General features: G+C 40.5%; 1 protein-coding gene across 7 annotated transcripts in view; it reads left to right on the top strand.

Moving 5' to 3' along the window:
* LOC140729575 (hemicentin-1-like) overlaps window positions 1-17560 on the top strand; it is a 56496-nt gene extending 38936 nt beyond the window's left edge. For 2 of the 7 annotated variants that reach the window (XM_073049489.1, XM_073049484.1), the window contains 5 exons: window positions 3144-3188; window positions 6539-6583; window positions 7520-7564; window positions 11524-11568; window positions 13534-17560. In XM_073049489.1, the coding sequence (XP_072905590.1) occupies window positions 3144-3188; window positions 6539-6583; window positions 7520-7564; window positions 11524-11568; window positions 13534-13838 (485 nt within the window). In that variant the 3' untranslated portion in view covers window positions 13839-17560. The other 5 variants (XM_073049485.1, XM_073049488.1, XM_073049486.1 and 2 more) reach the window with 5 other exon arrangements.
* Window positions 17561-18696: the final 1136 nt, after the last annotated feature.

The raw sequence follows: 18696 nt of genomic DNA, 5'->3' as shown, positions 1-18696 counted from the left end.
TTCAGTCCTTGGGTGCCCATATCCAATAAATTTCATCGCAGTTCTTTACATGATGACAAAATACACACACAGAGCAAAATACAGATCTGATTAAGGTTTACAAGATTAAATTTTCTCTGTTATTTGTATGCCTTCTGATCAGATGAATGAAGATCAATGAGTTGCTCATTTCCAGATATGCCGGCACGTTATCGGGTCCCTTTCAGAATGGCAGACTGTGACCAGTGGGGGTACCGCAAGGTTCGGTGCTGGGACCGCAGCTGTTTACAATATACATTAATGATTTAGATGAAGGGATTAAAAGTAACATTAGCAAATTTGCCGATGACACAAAGCTGGGTGGCAGTGTGAAATGTCAGGAGGATGTTATGAGAATGCAGGGTGACTTGGATAGGCTAGGTGAGTGGGCGAATGAATGGCAGATACAGTTTAATGTGGATAAATGTGAGGTTATCCACTTTGGTGGCAAGAACAGGAAGGCAGATTACTACCTAAATGGAGTCAAGTTAGGAAAAGGGGAAGTACAACGAGATCTAGGTGTTCTTGTACATCAGTCAATGAAAGCAAGCGTGCAGGTACAGCAGGCAGTGAAGAAAGCTAATGGCATGCTGGCTTTTATAACAAGAGGAATTGAGTATAGGAGGTCCTTCTGCAGCTCTGGTGAGAAGACCCTGGTGAGACCCCACCTGGAGTATTGTGTGCAGTTTTGGTCTCCAAATTTGAGGAGGGAATTTTTGCTATTGAGGGAGTGCAGCATAGGTTCACAAGGTTAATTCCCGGAATGGAGGGACTGTCATATGTTGAAAGATTGGAGCGACTGGACTTGTATACACTGGAATTTAGAAGGATGAGAGGGGATCTGATTGAAGCATCTAAGATTATTAAGGGATTGGACACGCTGGAGGCAGGAAGCATGTTCCCGCTCATGAGTGAGTCCAGAACTAGAGGCCACATAAGAATAAGTGGTAGGCCATTTAGAACAGAGATGCGAAAAAACTTTTTCACCCAGAGAGTGGTGGATATGTGGAATGCTCTGCCCCAGAAGGCAGTGGAGGCCAAATCTCTAGATGCTTTCAAGAGAGAGTTAGATAGAGCTCTTATAGATAGCAGTGTCAAGGGATATGGGGAGAGGGCAGGAACGGGGTACTGATTGTGTATGATCAGTCATGATCACAGTGAATGGCGGTGCTGGTTAGAAGGGCTGAATAGCCTACTCCTGCACCTACTGTCTATTGTCTATTGTTATGTCGAATGATGGGACGTTGTAGAAGGATCATGTGCTTTTCCTTTCTGCTCAGTCAGTGGTACACTCTTCAAGTATTCTAACATGGACTGGATTTCCATGGATGATTCTGGTACCAACTTCCATGGCTGAACATGCATGTATACCCTTCAGGAATAAATTTTAAAACAATATCACTTTCCTTTTCTTCCATGAAGTGACGAATCCTGACTCTGGTGTCAGGAATCTTTCCCAACTTGCTTGCCACATGTTTGTCTTTCAAACATATCTGACTTCTGCATTAACAAACAAACTCCTTTATCACTATGTTTCAGCCCTAGCGAATGGGAGGTAGGGAATGAGTGTGGTTCTGATCCTGAAATACTGATATGGCAGGACGGGTAAACTGGCATGTGATCCTCTGTATTGAGAATACCTAGAAAGGAGAAGCATAGTCCAGATGAGTGGGTATGATATTTTTAATGTCTCTTTGAGAACTTGACATGACGGGTAGATAGGTGATTAAGAAGTCAAGTCATATTTGGCATGCTGGCCTTCAGCAGGGCATTGAATGTAGGGGGATGGGGCATTGCATTACAGTCATGCAAGATGTTAGTGCCACACATGGAGTATTGTACACAGCTTTGTTTACTCTCCTATAGAAAAGATATCATTGGCTAGAAAGAGTGCAAGGCAGATTTATGAGAAGTGATCCAGAAGCTAAAAAGCCTGCAACATTTAGCAATTCCTTGAGGGGCTACGTTCCTGCGAAAATCAAGGTAATGTGGTATAAAGGTGGAAAGATGCAAGAACAGGTCATCCCGAGGTTGCAGAAGATGGTCTGATTTCATCATTTGCAAACATAAAGTTGACACCAACAAAAATGGAACATGCAAGTTGCATCAAATGCGAGCTGGTTCATGAAGAGAGACAAAGTTCAAAAGAAAGAATTGAAATTACATCTTCAAGGGAAAACTTGTTGTACCAGATAGATATACTTTAGTAATCGCAAAGGAAATTCCAGTGTCACAATAGCATTACAAGTGCACAGATATAAATGTTAGAAGAGAAGTCTAAAGCATAAAAATTAAGTTATCTCAAGCAGTGTAACAAGAGGGGATCATCACAACCCTATAATGGCTGACTCATTATAGAGCCTAGTTGTAGAGAGTAGGAATGACCTGATATAGCGCTCTTTGAAGCAGCACAGTTGCCTTAGTCTGTTACTAAAAGTTCTCCTCAGTTCAGCCAAGATGGCATGCAGAGGGTGAGATCATTGTCCAGAATTGCCAGGATTTTCTGTCGGGTCCTTTGTTCCACCACAGCATCCAGTTAGACTCCTATAACAGAGGCAGCATTTGTACAAAGTTTACGGAGTCTGCTGGCCTCACCGGGTTTGATGCCATTGCCCCAGCACACCACCACATAGAAGATTGTACTGGCGACAACAGACTGATAGAACAGGTGAAAAGGAGGACTGCATACACCAAAGGAGCTTAGTTTTCTCAAGAAGTAGAGGCAGCTCTGGTCCCTCTTCGACACAGCCTCTGCGTTGGTGCTCCACTCAATTCTGTCATCCAGGTGCTCCCCCAGGTACTTGTAGGTCCTCAGCACAGCCACGTCCTCACCAGCAATTGTAGTGCAGAGTACTCATTTGTTCATGTGACACATTTCAGTGAAGTTGTTATAGATGCAATGATCATTTATTTCAAACTTAACAAGTTATTAACTTAATCATTCACTTCATATCAAGCCTCACATTGACTGAAACTTTTTTTTTCCTAATGTTGTAGATAGATAATTCTAGGTGGTTACAGTTTAACATCTGGTTAGATGAAATGATTAATGTTTTAAATTTAAAGAGATAATTTGATTTGACTAATGTCGGGTTTTATTAAGCTACTTTTCTTTTCCCGGACAGACAAGCCTGACAAGCAAGGTGGTAGCAATCGAGCGATCGGTGAAGGTAAAGTGTTCGTTAACTTGAAAGTCATTAATGGGGCAAAGTAGAATTTTAGATTATTACAAATGAGACAAGCATTAGTATTTGGAATGGTGAATTTAAGCTGTTGTATACAAGCTGCCTGTCCATTTCAACGCTCTGTCAGTCTGCTGCCTTCATTTCTTGGGTGCCCATATCCAATAAATTTCCACAGTTCGTGAGATGATGACAGAAATATACTCGGAGCCAAATACAGATCTAATTAAGCTTTACAAATTAATTTTTTCTCTGTCATTTAAACACCTATGTTTCTCCTGATCAGATGAGTAAAGATCAAAGAGGTAGTCCTCTCCAAAGAGACACTTCAACACCTTACTGTAAATAAACTATGAGCAGCTGTAGAAGGATCATGTAATTTTCCCTTGGCCCTGTCAAGTGATCCACTCTTCAATTATTCTAACATGGACTGGATTTTGATAATATATTCTTGTGCCACCTTCCATGCCTGAACATGCCTTATACCCTTCAGGCATTCATGTTAAAACAAGATCACTTCCCTTTTCTTCCAAGAAGCAGTGAATCCTGACTGTGGTGTCAATAATCTTTTTCAGCAAGCATCCCACACTTCTCTCCTCTTCATAGCCACGTCCTCACCATCAATTGTAACAGGGAGCAGTGCAGAGTACTCGTGTGTTCATGTGACTCATTTCAATAAAGTTGTTATAGATACAATGATGATTTATTTTAAACTTAACACAATACTAGTTTAACCATTTAATTCATAGCAAGTCCTCCCATTGACTGAACTGGTGTGGATTTTTTTCTAATGCTGGGAATAGATGATTCCAGGTGGATACACATGTTTAAGATCTGGTTAGATGAGATAATTAGTGTTTTAAATTTCGAAGAGCTGATTTGATTTGTCTAGGGTTGGGTTTTATTAAACTGCTTTTTTTCCCCTGACAGACAATGTTGACAAGAAAGACAGCAGCAATCGAGCAAACAGTGAAAGTGTATATTTACTTGAAATCCATTATTGGGGCAAAGTAGGGTTTTAGATTATTACACATGAGACAAGCATTAGTATTTGGAATGGTGAATTTGAGCCATTCTCTACAGGCTGCTAGACTATTTCAGTGCCCTGTCTGATTGCTGGCTTCATTTCTTGGGTGCCCATATCGAATAAATTTCCACTGATCTTTAGATGATAACAAGAATACATTGAAAGTGCCAAATACAGATCTGCTTAAGTTTTACAAAATTAAATTTCTCATGTCACTTGTATACCTCCTGTTTCTCCTGATTATATAAGTAAATATCAACAAAGTTGTCATCTCCAGACAGAGACTTGAGCACCTTACGGCAATCTACTTTTCCCTTGAGACTCTGTCATGTCGTTCACTCCTCAAGTATTCTAAGGTGGACTGGATTTTTATGGTAGACTCTGGTGCGAACTTCCATACCTGAAGATGCTTCTAATCGCTTTAGGCCTCCATTCTAAAACAAAATCACTTCCCTTTTCTTCCACAAGGCAATCAATACTGACTCTGTTGTCAAGAATCTTACCGAGCATGCATCCCACACTTTCACCTGATACGTATTGTGACTTCTGCATTGACAAGTAAACTCCCTTATCACTCTATCTCTCTTCTCTACTGAATGGGATGGAGGATATGAGTGTGGTTCAGATCCTGCAATGCTGACAAGGCAAGATGGGTAAACTGTGATCCACTGTTCAAAGAGTGCCTAGAAAGGAGAGGGATAGTCCAGATGAGGGTGTACAGAAATATATTTTTAATATCTCTATGAGAACGTGGCATTACCAGTAGTCAGGTGGAAAAAAAAGCACATTTGGCCTGCTGGCCTTCATCAGGGCATTGAATGTAGGGGGCCAGGGCATTGCATTTCAGTTGTACAAGATGTTGGTAATGCAGCACATGGAGTATTGTGCACAGCTTTGTTTACTCTCATGGAAAAGTTATCATTGGCTGGAAAGATGGCAAAGCAGATTTATGAGAATGTTGCCAGGACTCAAGGGGGTGAGTTATAAGGAGAGGCTGAGCAGGCTAGGACTTTACTTGTTGAAGTATTGGAGACTGAGAGATGATCTTAGAGGTGTATAATATCATATGGCCATAGTCAGGATGAATGCATGAATCTTTTTCCCATCAAAGGGAATGGAAAAATTAGAGAGCATTGGTTTAAGTTGAGAGGAGATATCTGATATTAAAAGTGATCCGGAACTACTTCAAGCTAAAAAGCCTGCAATGTTTAGCATCTTGAATAGCTATGTTCCTTTGAAAATCAACGAAACATGGTATAAAGATGGAAAGACGCAAAAACAGGTCATCGTGAGATTGTAGAAGATGGCCTGATTTCATCAATTACAAGCATAAAGTTTACACTAGCAAAAACAGATCTTGTAAGTTGTATCAAATGTGAGGTGGTTCACAAAGAGACGAAGAAAGTTCAAAAGAATGAATTCTAATTACACCTTCGAGAGAGAGCCCATTGTAGTAATTAGATATGGTTACTTTATTGATCCCAAAGGAATGTACAGTGTCACCATAGCATTACAAGTGCACAGATATAAATAATTAGAAGAGAAGTTAAAAGAATAGAAAATAAGTTATCTCAAGCAGTGTAACAGGAGGGGATCATCACTACCCTATAATGGCTGACCCATTATAGAGCCCAGTGGTGGAGATTAGGAATGACCTGATGATCATTGTCCAGAATTGCCAGGATTTTCTGTCGGGTCCTTTGTTTTACCACAGCATCCAGTTAGACTCCTATAACAAAGGCAGCATTTGTATGAAGTTAATAGAGGCTGCTGGCATCACCCGTGTTGATGCCATTGCCCCAGCACACCACCACATAGAAGATTGTACTGGCGACAACAGACTGATAGAACAGGTGCAAAGGAGTCCTGCATACACCAAAGTAGTTTAGTCTTCTCAAGAAGTAGAGAGGACTCTGGTCCCTCTTCGACACAGCCTCTGTGTTGGTGCTCCACTCAACTCTGTCATCCAGGTGCTCCCCCAGGTACTTGTAGGTCCTCAGCACAGCCACGTCCTCACCAGCAATTGTAGTGCAGAGTAGTCATTTGCTCATGTGACACATTTCAGTGAAGTTGTTATAGATGCAATGATCATTTATTTCAAACTTAACAAATTATTAACTTAACCATTCACTTCATATCAAGCCTCACATTGACTGAAACTTTTTTTTTTCCTAATGTTGTGGATAGATAATTCTAGGTGGTTACAGTTTAACATCTGGTTAGATGAAATGATTAATGTTTTAAATTTAAAGAGATAATTTGATTTGACTAATGTCGGGTTTTATTAAGCTACTTTTCTTTTCCCGGACAGACAAGCCTGACAAGCAAGGTGGTAGCAATCGAGCGATCGGTGAAGGTAAAGTGTTCGTTAACTTGAAATTCATTAATGGGGCAAAGAAGAATTTTAGATTATTACAAATGAAAAAAGCATTAGTATTTGGAATGGTGAATTTAAGCTGTTGTATACAAGCTGCCTGTCCATTTCAACACTCTGTCAGTCTGCTGCCTTCATTTCTTGGGTGCCCATATCCAATAAATTTCCACAGTTCGTGAGATGATGACAGAAATATACTCAGAGCCAAATACAGATCTAATTAAGCTTTACAAATTAATTTTTTCTCTGTCATTTGAACACCTATGTTTTTCCTGATCTGATGAGTAAAGATCAAAGGTAGTCCTCTCCAAAGAGACACTTCAGCACCTTACTGTAAACCATGAGCAGCTGTAGAAGGATCATGTGCTTTTCCCTTGGCCCTGTCAAGTGATCCACTCTTCAATTATTCTAACATGGACTGGATTTTGATAATATATTCTGGTGCCACCTTCCATGCCTGAACATGCCTTATACCCTTCAGGCATTCATGTTAAAACAAGATCACTTCCCTTTTCTTCCAAGAAGCAGTGAACCGTGACTCTGGTGTCAATAATCTTTTTCAGCAAGCATCCCACACTTCTCTCCTCTTCATAGCCACGTCCTCACCATCAATTGTAACAGGGAGCAGTGCAGAGTACTCGTGTGTTCATGTGACTCATTTCAATAAAGTTGTTATAGATACAATGATGATTTATTTTAAACTTAACACAATACTAGTTTAACCATTTAATTCATAGCAAGTCCTCCCATTGACTGAACTGGTGTGGATTTTTGACTAATGCTGGGAATAGATGATTCCAGGTGGATACACATGTTTAAGATCTGGTTAGATGAGATAATTAGTGTTTTAAATTTCTAAGAGCTGATTTGATTTGTCTAGTGTTGGGTTTTATTAAACTGCTTTTTTTCCCCTGACAGACAATGTTGACAAGAAAGACGGCAGCAATCGAGCAAAAAGTGAAGGTAAAGTGTATATTTACTTGAGATCCATTATTGGGGCAAAGTAGAGTTTTAGATTATTACACATGAGACAAGCATTAGTATTTGGAATGGTGAATTTGAGCCATTCTCTACAGGCTGCTAGACCATTTCAGTGCCCTGTCTGATTGCTGCCTTCATTTCTTGGGTGCCCGTATCGAATAAATTTCCACTGATCTTTGGGTGATAACAAGAATACATTGAAAGTGCCAAATACAGATCTGCTTAAGTTTTACAAAATTAAATTTCTCATGTCATTTGTATACCTCCTGTTTCTCCTGATTATATAAGTAAATATCAACAAAGTTGTCATCTCCAGACAGAGACTTGAGCACCTTACGGCGAACTACTTTTCCCTTGAGGGTCTGTCATGTCGTCCACTCCTCAAGTATTCTAAGGTGGACTGGATTTTTATGGTAGACTCTGGTGCGAACTTCCATACCTGAAGATGCTTCTAATCGCTTTAGGCCTCCATTCTAAAACAAGATCACTTCCCTTTTCTTCCACAAGGCAATCAATACTGACTCTGTTGTCAAGAATCTTACCGAGCATGCATCCCACACTTTCACCTGATACGTATTGTGACTTCTGCATTGACAAGTAAACTCCCTTATCACTCTATCTCTCTTCTCTACTGAATGGGATGGAGGATATGAGTGTGGTTCAGATCCTGCAATGCTGACAAGGCAAGATGGGTAAACTGTGATCCACTGTTCAAAGAGTGCCTAGAAAGGAGAGGGATAGTCCAGATGAGGGTGTACAGAAATATATTTTTAATATCTCTATGAGAACGTGGCATTACCAGTAGTCAGGTGGAAAAAAAAGCACATTTGGCCTGCTGGCCTTCATCAGGGCATTGAATGTAGGGGGCCAGGGCATTGCATTACAGTTGTACAAGATGTTGGTAATGCAGCACATGGAATATTGCACACAGCTTTGTTTACTCTCGTGGAAAAGTTATCATTGGCTGTAAAGAGTGCAAAGCAGATTTATGAGAATGTTACCAGGACTCAAGGGGGTGAGTTATAAGGAGAGGCTGAGCAGGCTAGGACTTTACTTGTTGAAGTATTGGAGACTGCGAGATGATCTTAGAGGTGTCTAATATCATATGGCCATAGTCAGGATGAATGCATGAATCTTTTTCCCATCAAAGGGAATGGAAAAATTAGAGAGCATTGGTTTAAGTTGAGAGGAGATATCTGATATTAAAAGTGATCCAGAACTACTTCAAGCTAAAAAGTCTGCAATGTTTAGCATCTTGAATAGCTATGTTCCTTTGAAAATCAACGAAACATGGTATAAAGATGGAAAGACGCAAAAACAGGTCATCGTGAGATTGTAGAAGATGGCCTGATTTCATCAATTACAAGCATAAAGTTTACACTAGCAAAAACAGATCTTTTATGTTGTATCAAATGTGAGGTGGTTCACGAAGAGACAAAGTTCAAAAGAATGAATTCTAATTAGGCCTTCAAGGAAGATCTTGTATTAGATAGATATAGATACTTTATTGATCCCAAATTTCTCCTCTGTTCAGCCCATGTGGCATACAGAGGGCGCGAATCATTGTCCAGCATTTCCTGTAGTGTCCTTTGTTCTACGACAGCCTGTAGTGTGTCCAGTTGAACACCTATGAAAGAGCCAGCCTTTCTAAACAGTTTATTGAGCCTGCTGGCATTGCCCGTGTTGATGCCACTGCCCTAGCAGACCACTACAGAGAAGATTGTACTGGCGACAACAGACTGGTAGAAGAAGTGAAGGAGAAACCCGCACAATCCAAAGGACCTCAGTCTCCTCAAGAAGTAAAAGCGGCTCCGGCCCTTCTTTGACACAGCCTGTGTGTTCGTGCTCCACTCAAGTCTGTCATCCAGGTGCAGCCCCAACTACTTGTAAGTCCTCGCCTCAGCAACGACCTCACCATCAATTGTAACGGGGAACAGTGCACCATTCTAGTGTGTTCATGTGACACATTCCAATAATGTTGTTATAGATGCAATGATTTATTTAAACTTAATTTAACCATTTACTGCAAATCAAGTCCTCACATTGACTGGACTGGTGTGTTTTTTCTACTGCTGTGAATAGATAATTCTAGGTAGCTATAGTTGTTTAATATCTGGTTCGATGAAACTAGACAATGGGGTGACCCGTTGGGGCACTATTTGAGAGAATTGAAGTAGAGCTGCCCTGCCCTTTTGCTCCACTTGGTGTCGCTGCTGAGGCTGGCCATGTGCATGCATCCTGGTGTCGCATCCCGATTTTCATGATGATGGATCGACTCTCGGGTGAAAGCGGGGCTGTTGATTTTTTTTTATTAGTTTTTCAAAACATTTTACAAAATTAAAAACCCCAAATCCCAGTGAGGAGCATTAATACAGAGCAAGGTTAAGCATACAATAACAATATGCTACACAGGAAGAGAATTTAACAAAAAAGCACCTAAATTAAAGACAAGTGAGCTTAGTGTCCTCCCCAAGCCCCACAACACAAAAAAAAAACAATTCCAGACCAACCACCACACAATATAGAGAGTATAAGTCCGGACAGTCAAACTCCCAGACTGTGAATACACTTAGCAACAAAGGATAATAATGCCTACTACCAGAAAAAAAAAGGGAGCTGAAAGCAAGGGACCGAAAAGAAAAAAAAACCCTAGTCAAGAGGAAGGTTATGAAAGTACTCGATAAAAGGCCCCCAGACCTTATGGAACTTTAAATCCGAATTGAGAACTGAATATTGAATTTTTTCGAGGTCCAAGCAGGCCATAATGTCGTTAAGCCATTGCGCATGAGTGGGCGGGGCAACATCTCTCCATCTAAGGAGGATCAAGCGTCTCGCCAGGAGAGAGGCAAAGGATAGTATTCGGCATTTGGTCGGACCCAGACATAAATCTGTCTCGCCCCAAAAACCGAACAGAGCAATTAAGGGGTTAGGTTCTAGGTGCTGATTCAGAATACCCGATAGTGTAGTGAAGACATCTTTCCAGAATTTCTCCAAGCTAGGACAGAACCAGTACATATGGATGAGAGAGGCCACGCCCCTCTTGCATTTATCACAGAGCGGACTAATGCCAGGGTAGAATCGAGATAGTTTAGATTTAGACATATGGGCTCTATGAACAATCTTAAACTGTAAGAGACAATGGCGAGCACAAAGAGAGGTTGAGTTAACCGATTTGAGAACTGAGTCCCAGCTCTCCTCGGATAAGGAGATATTTAAATCCTGCTCCCAAGCCATTTTAATTTTATCCACAGGGGCCCGTCGTAAGGCTGCTAGTTTATCTTGGATAATTGAAATTAAACCTTTACCTAGTGGATTAATGGAGAGAAATAGGTCCATAGCATTTTTCGCAGGCATTTCAGGAAAGTTAGGAATTAAAGGAGCAGTAAAGTGTAGGATTTGGAGATATCTGAAAAAGTGAGCGTTAGGCAGGTTGAACTTAACAGAGAGCTGTTGAAAAGAAGCGAAGCGGTTATCAATGAAGAGATCTTCAAAATGTCTAATGCCCTTCCTGTACCAAACATGGAATGCTGAATCGAACGTGGTAGGTAAAAAAAGGTGATTATGTGCGACAGGGCTAGAAATGGAAAACCCCTGGAAACCATAGCATTTCCTGAACTGAGCCCATATACACAAAGTGTGTCTAACCAGAGGATTAGCTATTGATCTGGGCAGACTAGGGCTGTTGATTTTTGACAAATGAGCAATTTTATACATATATATAACGCTGAACTTTACCTGCATTCTGTAAATTAGCGCATTTTAAGTTGATTTAGCCAAAAAAATGTGCCGCTGTAGTGCACTGTTTGCGCTAACTGGTGGTCACAAACAAACAGAGCATGAGAGTTTTATTAGTATCTAGATAATTAGTGTTTTAAATTTCTAAGGACTAATTTGATTTCACTAATGTTTGGTTTTATTAAACTTCCATTTTTTCCCTGCAGACAATGCAGTCAATGAAGATGACAGCAATAAAGCAACAAGTGAAGGTAAAGTGTTCATTCACTTGAAATCCATTATTGGGGCAAAGTAGAATTTTAGATTATTACACATGAGACAAGCATTAGCATATTGCAATGGTGAATTTGAGCCATTCTATACAGGTTGCTAGACCATTTCAGTGCCCCGTCAGTATGTTGCCTTCATTTCTTGGTGAATTTGAGCTGTTGTCTACAAGCTGCCAGTCCATTTCAATGGACCTGTCTGATTGCTGCCTTCATTTCTCGGGTGCCCATATCCAATAAATTTCCACTGTTCTGTAGATGATAACAAGAATACACTGAAACAGCCAAGCACAGATCTGATTAAGCTTTACAAAATTGAATTTCTCACGTCATTTGTATACCAACTGTTTCTTCTGATTATATATGTAAATATCAATCAAATAGTCATCTCCAAACAGACTCTTGAGCACCTTATGGCGAACTACTTTTTCATTGAGGTTCTTATCATGTCGTCAACTCTTCAAATACTCTAACGTGGACTGGATTTTTATGGTAGACTCTGGTGCTAACTTCCATGCCTGAACATGCTCGTAATCACTTTAGGCCTCCATTTTAAAACGAGATCACTTCCCTTCTCTTCCACAAGGCAATGAATACTGACTCTGTCGTAAAGAATCTTGACGAGCATGCATCCCACACTTTCACCTGATACCTATTTGTGACATCTGTGTTAACAAATAAACTCCTTTATTGCTGTATGTCTCTTCTCTAGTAAATGTGATGGGGAATGGTTGTGATTCAGATAGTGAAATACTGACAAGGCAAGACAGGTGAACTTGCATGTGATCCACTGTGTTGAGAATACCTAGAAAGGAGAAGCATATTCCAGATGAGTGTGTTAAGAGTGGATCTGATATTTCTTATAGAAAAGATATCATTGGCTGGAAAGAGTGCAAAGCAGATTTATGAGAATGTTGCCAGGACTCAGGGAGGTGAGTTATAGGGAGAGGCTGAGCAGGTTAGGACTTCATTTATTGGAGTATTGAAGACTGAGAGGTGATCTTACAGGTGTATAATATAATATGGGGCATAGTCAGGATGAATGCACAAATATTTTTCCCATCAAAGGGAATGGAAAAACTAGAGAGCATTGGTTTAAGTTGAGAGGAGATATCTGATATTAAAAGTGATTTGGAACTACTTCAAGCTAAATAGCCTGCAACATTTAGCATCTTGAAAGGCTATGTTCCTGCGAAAATCAAAGTAATGTGGTATAAAGATGGAAAGACACAAAAACAGGTCATTGTGTGATTGCAGTAGTAGTTCTGGTTTCATCAATTACAAGCATAAAATTTACACCAGCAAAAACAGATCATGGAAGTTGTGTCAAATGTGAGGTGAGTTATAGGGAGAGGCTGAGCAGGCTAGTGCTTTATTTGTTGGAGTATCTGTGACTGAGAGGTGATCTTAGAGATGTGTAATATCATATGGGACATAGGATGAATGCACAGATCTTCTTCCGCATCAAAGGGAATTGAAATTTAGAGAGTACAAGTGTGACAGGAGAAAAATTTTCAAGGGACCTGATGCAGAGAATGATACATAGTATATCAAATAAGCTGACAGAGGAAGTATTGGAGCAGGTAAAATAACAACATCTAGAAGACATTTGAACAGGTAGTGTTCAGGGATATACATTCAATGTGGGCAGATGTGTCTAACTTCCAGCATCTTGGTCAGTGTTGATGAATTGAGACAAAGCCCTGTTCTTATGCTCTATGATTCCATGATTCTATGCCATGACAGCAAATATTTCATCTGGATGATATTCCTTATCCACCCAACTGCAGTAGTTCAGGTGGAAATTGGTAATTTATTATAAACATTAGAGTTTGTAAGAATTAAAATAAGGACTTTGCGAGTGCAGTAATACATACTGACTCACGTAGGTCTTTATTTTTGAAATGCCTTTAAGGTTCTCATGTTATTTATTGTAAATTCTTTTTTCAGCAGAAGAATCGCAGAAGGTTTCGGAAATAAAGTGCCTCACAGAAAATCCTAAAATTGGTCAACCAGTAACTCTTTCTTGCGTTGTTAAAGAATGTGCCCTCGAAGAGGCTCATATCATCTGGTACAGAGATGCTTATCCGTTTGATGAAAAGGAGTATGTTACAAACAAGCCATTTGAAAATGCTAGCGGTTTCACCACTGAACTAACTTATACACCGAAACCAAATGATAAGCATCACATCCAAGTTCAACTTGAATTTAATTTGGAAGAACATATGAAACAGTATGACTTGATATTAAGTTGAATTTATGCAGCATTTTTTGGAAGAGTGAGCATGGGATCTCCTTTTAAATTGAAAACCGCACTTCAATTACAGGTAGTCCCCGAGTTATGGATGTCTGACTTACAACTCGCACTTATGAACCGAGGAAGGAGAACGCCGTCTGCCATTTTAAGTCGTTGAAATTGACACTGTGTTGAGTGTTTAACTTTGTATTTGGCTTAAATTTTTCTTAGTAAGATTCACCCTGACCCCGCCACCCCCCCCCCCCCCCATTCCGTTCCGGTCGGCTGGTGGCGCAGTGAGATCAGCGCCGGGCTTGAGAACGGAGGTCCCGGGTTTGATCCAATGACAGAGCACTTCCGTGCTGGGTTGATGTCGATCCACTGATTCCCGTACCATCCGTGCCAGGTTGATGTCGAGCTCGCTACTTGACCTCATAAATAAAAACCACTGCCACCTCCAGTTTAAATACCCACGCGGAATATTGTGGAGGATCAAATACCCAAACCCAGCACAGCCCCCACTTTTCCCGTTTAACCTGTCTCAGAGCGGTGGTCCTTAGGACCTCGGGAACTGGCGGAGCTCGGGACCCACGGCCCGCAGTGTTTCTGTTCCATTGACGGGAAGGGATCACGATTGAAAATAAAGAGAAAATAATAGTGTTTGGAAAGAGGTGGAACGCCATCCTTCAATGGTAAAGCATTAGGCTACATTCAGTCAACGATTGGAACAATTTTAAAGGATAATGGATAAAGTGAGAATAATGGAGCATGTGAAACGCCCTGCCCCAATGAAAGCTACAATTATTACTAACCAAAGCAGTGATTTAATTATTGGAATACATATGTTTCTAAAGTGTTTTATATGAATAGAAAGGTAAAATATATACTATATACTAAGACAAGCGTTTGACTAACTGTCGCTAAATAATACCGGATGTACTTGTTCCGACTTAAAGATGGACTCAGGAACGGAACTTGTACATAACCCGGGAACTGCCTGTATAACTGAGAATAAAATAATTTACTGTCAACTTCATTGTTCTTTTGCAGTTTACCATCCAGTATCCATTCACCATTCTGATTGGTAAATTAATCCAGTTTAGTTAACATACCATTTATTTAAGTCACAGAAGTTGCACAATTGTGAAGCAGACAGTGATTTAGTTGAAGATGTAAGGAGAAATTAATTGAGGATGGCAGATGTGTCCCAAGATCTTGTGTACAAAAGGAGTTGTCTGATCTGATGCATTAAGCCACAATGATTTAATTATGTCAATCTGCTGGACAAATCCACTGAATCATTTATTACAGTTCAGTTGAACTCCTGTGCCATTTGGACAAAAATGTACCTACTCTTAGTGCATTTACGAACATTGACTCTCTCCCTCCTTTGCCCCCAGCTAATCAGGTGGATCAATATTGTAAATTTTCTAGAAACACAACAAAATGCTAGAGGAACTCAGCAAGTTGGGCAGCATCTATTGAGGGGAATGAAGGGGCAATGCACACAGAGGAATCAGAAACTACAGAGCACAGGTTTAAGGTGAGAGGGGAAGAGTATAAAAGGGACATGAGGGACAGCTTCATATTGGTACAATAAAAATGTTTGTGTTTGGATGAGTACCTGGATTGGAAGGTTTTAAAGGAATATCATGGGCAAATTGATTTCGAAAAATGATTTTCAAACTTCTGGTAATTGCCCGCCCCTTTAGAAATTCCCCATTCCCGTTTCCCCCTCTCACCTTATCCCCTTACCTACCCATCCCCTTCCTCTGGTACTCCTCCCCCTTCCCTTTCTTCTATGGTCTTCAATTCTCTCCTATCTGATTTCCCCTTCCACAGACCTTTATCTCTTTATCCAACCAACTCCCCAGCTCTTTACTTCACCCCTCCCTCACTCCGTTTCACCTATCACCTACCACTTTGTACTTTTTCCTCCACTCCCCCAGCCATCTTACTCTGATCTCCTTTTTGCCCCTACTCTTGATGAAAGGTCTCAGCCAGAAACATTGACTGTTTACTCTTTTCCATAGATGCTGCCTGGCCTGCTTGCATCTCTGGCCCTTCATTATTGCAAGGTTTTAACATTTTAGAACTAATGTTAAGGTTGTTGGAATTCAGTAAAGTGGACTAGAATTGCAGTCACAGACCATTTAGTACCAAGGATGTAACAATCCCAGTTGTACGTGGAACCCCTTTTCTGTCTTTAAATGTTAGTAATTATTGTAAACCAGAAAGGGGATTTCTGCAATCCAGCATTGACACCAGAAAGCTTGATTGCATCAAAGAATTATGTGTACTGTTTACTGAGGTGTTTTAATTTTCAAAAGAATTTTAGGCATCAGTCATTAAATATTAGACCATCTGCATGTGAACGCATTTGAAGATGATATATAAATTTTGTATATTAACATAATTTTAAAGATTTACGTGTATATGTTACGTCAGTTTGGGCAGCAAAGTTATTGAGCCTTTTTGTACAAGTATGTATGTGAAATGTCTAAACTTTCATGTGTTATCCTAAGCTTAGAATGGAATCAACTAAAGCGGTGTCCCCAATATAACTGAATAATCTATGCTTGTATGCAAGTCCTAAAGTTCTCTAATTTTTACTGTTACGTAACCCCGTAACCAGGTAACTTACCAGCAAAGATAGATGGATCAGCTGAGTCGGATGCTACTATTTTCAAACGTTTTATTCGAAAAGGGCACAAATGTATGGTTAATACAAAACATTCAGATCATATACATCGTCAAACTCAATCTAAAACACCGGTGTAACCATAATCAATCAGAAATAAGCTCTACAGTTGTCTAGGGGTTAATACTGAGTCCAATTGAAATATAAAGAGTCACTCAGAAGTTTGCAGGCTTTTCCCTTTTGGGAACCGCTGGGGTTTTCACGTTGTGGAGAGAGAGAGATGGTTGAGAAAGGATAAACACTTGCCCGTTGTCTTTACTTAGCAAATCCTTGGAATCAGGGGAGCAGACTTCCCCGTTGTTAGCTAAAAGCAGTCTTTCGTTGGTTCTAGCCACAGATTCAAAAGTTGGAATCTAACGCACGTGGCTTCCTTCAGAATGGCTTCCCGCTCCCACGGGAATCGATATCGTGCTTCCTTCGTCTCCTGGGTGCGTCTGAGGGTTCCCCCCCTCAGACCCTCCTTTATACTTCTTCACGGGATCGCAGGTGTCAATCAGGTTGCAGGTGATGCGATCTCTCTCTCAACTAGCCCACTTTGCCCGAGGGCTTTTCACGTGGTCTCCATGAGACAATAGTCAAGGTCACCTTTATTCTGCTTCTTGGGAGAACGTGGTCTCTCTCTCTCTCTCTCCCATTTCCCTGGGTCTATTCAGCACGTCCCTTCCTCTTTTGGGTCAGCTGACCCCCCTCTTGACTCGGGTTCTTGAGATTCTCACAAAGGAGGGGGCCTATGGCATAACATTACAGAGAGATCAAGGAAACTGCTGATAAATATGATGTACTGGGATTTATTTGGTAGTCCATCTGGTACTTGGAAATTGCGGTGAGAAAAGGAACAAATACACCATTCACTGAAAATTGTATGCTAGTTAACAACTGGTTGTAAAATTGGATTTGGATATGCACCAGGAGAATTGGTAGAGAAAATCTTGGATGAATTTCTTGTGGGGCAAATACAGCATGAATGTACTTGTCTTTTTTATTGTATTAAAATATATTTTTATTAAACGTATTTGAATTCTAGAAAACCAAGTAAACAATGGTGATAGTTTGTGTATATGAATGTAATGCCTCCTAACAATTACATCTAGCATTTGTGAACAAATTGTTGTTTGATATTAGCAGGTGTTGCCTGTTGCAGCCGGTGATAGTGTGCTGCCTCCAGTGCTGAATATGACTGTTGCTACTGTGTTCTGCACCTCGGCCCTGGAGGAACGTTGTTTCCTTTGGTTGTATTCAAAGGTATTCATGTATGGTAGAATGACATGAGAAGTTATGTTGAAATTGTATAAGACACCAGATTTGGAATATTGTGTGCAGTTTGGAGTATTGTGTACCTTCCTACAGAAAAGATGTAAACAAGATTGAAAGAGTGTAGAGAAAATTTACAAGAATGTTTTGGGACTTGATGACCTGAGTTATACAGAAAGGTTGAATAGGCTGGAACTTTATTCCCTAGAATGTAGAAGATTGGGGGGGGGGGGGGGATTTGATAGAGGTATAGAAAATTATGAGAGGTAGAAATAAGGTAAATGCAAGCATGCCTTTTCCACTGAGATCAGGTGAGACTACAACTAGAGGTTATGTGTTAAGTGTGAAAGATTAAATGTTTAAAGGGAACATGAGGGGGAACTTCTTCACAGAGAGGGTGGTAGGAGTGTGGAATGAGCTGCCAGCACAAGAACAAAGGTGGACCGCTAAGGGATAAAGAGGGCAACGTGCCTGGAGGTGGAGGAGGTTCGGGAGGTCCTAAATGAATACTTTGCTTCAGTATTCACAAGTGAAAAGGATCTTGATCAGGATGAGGTCGAAGTAGAGCAGGCCTGTGTGCTGGACAATATGGAGATTAAGGAAGAAGTAGTGCTGAATCATCTTAAAAACATTAAGATTGGTAAATCCCCAGGGCCGGAGATGAGACACCCCAGGTTGTTGTGGGAATTGAGAGAGGAGCTCGCAGGAGCATTAGCTATGATCTTTGAATCCTCTTTGGCAGCAGGGGAAGTGCCGGATGACTGGAGAGTGGCAAATGTAGTTCCCTTGTTTAAAATAGGTAATAGGGAGAAACCCTATTTCCAGTGAGTCTGCAAACTACTGGAAAGGATTGTTAAGGATAGGATCTACGAGCATTTGGAGAAGTACAGTCTACTCATGGTAGTCAACATGGCTTTGTGAAAGG

This window comes from Hemitrygon akajei, chromosome 6 (genome assembly GCF_048418815.1).
Source record: "Hemitrygon akajei chromosome 6, sHemAka1.3, whole genome shotgun sequence".
In the NCBI taxonomy this organism is placed as follows: Eukaryota; Metazoa; Chordata; class Chondrichthyes; order Myliobatiformes; family Dasyatidae; genus Hemitrygon; species Hemitrygon akajei.
This window is presented reverse-complemented; position numbering and strand designations above follow the sequence as displayed.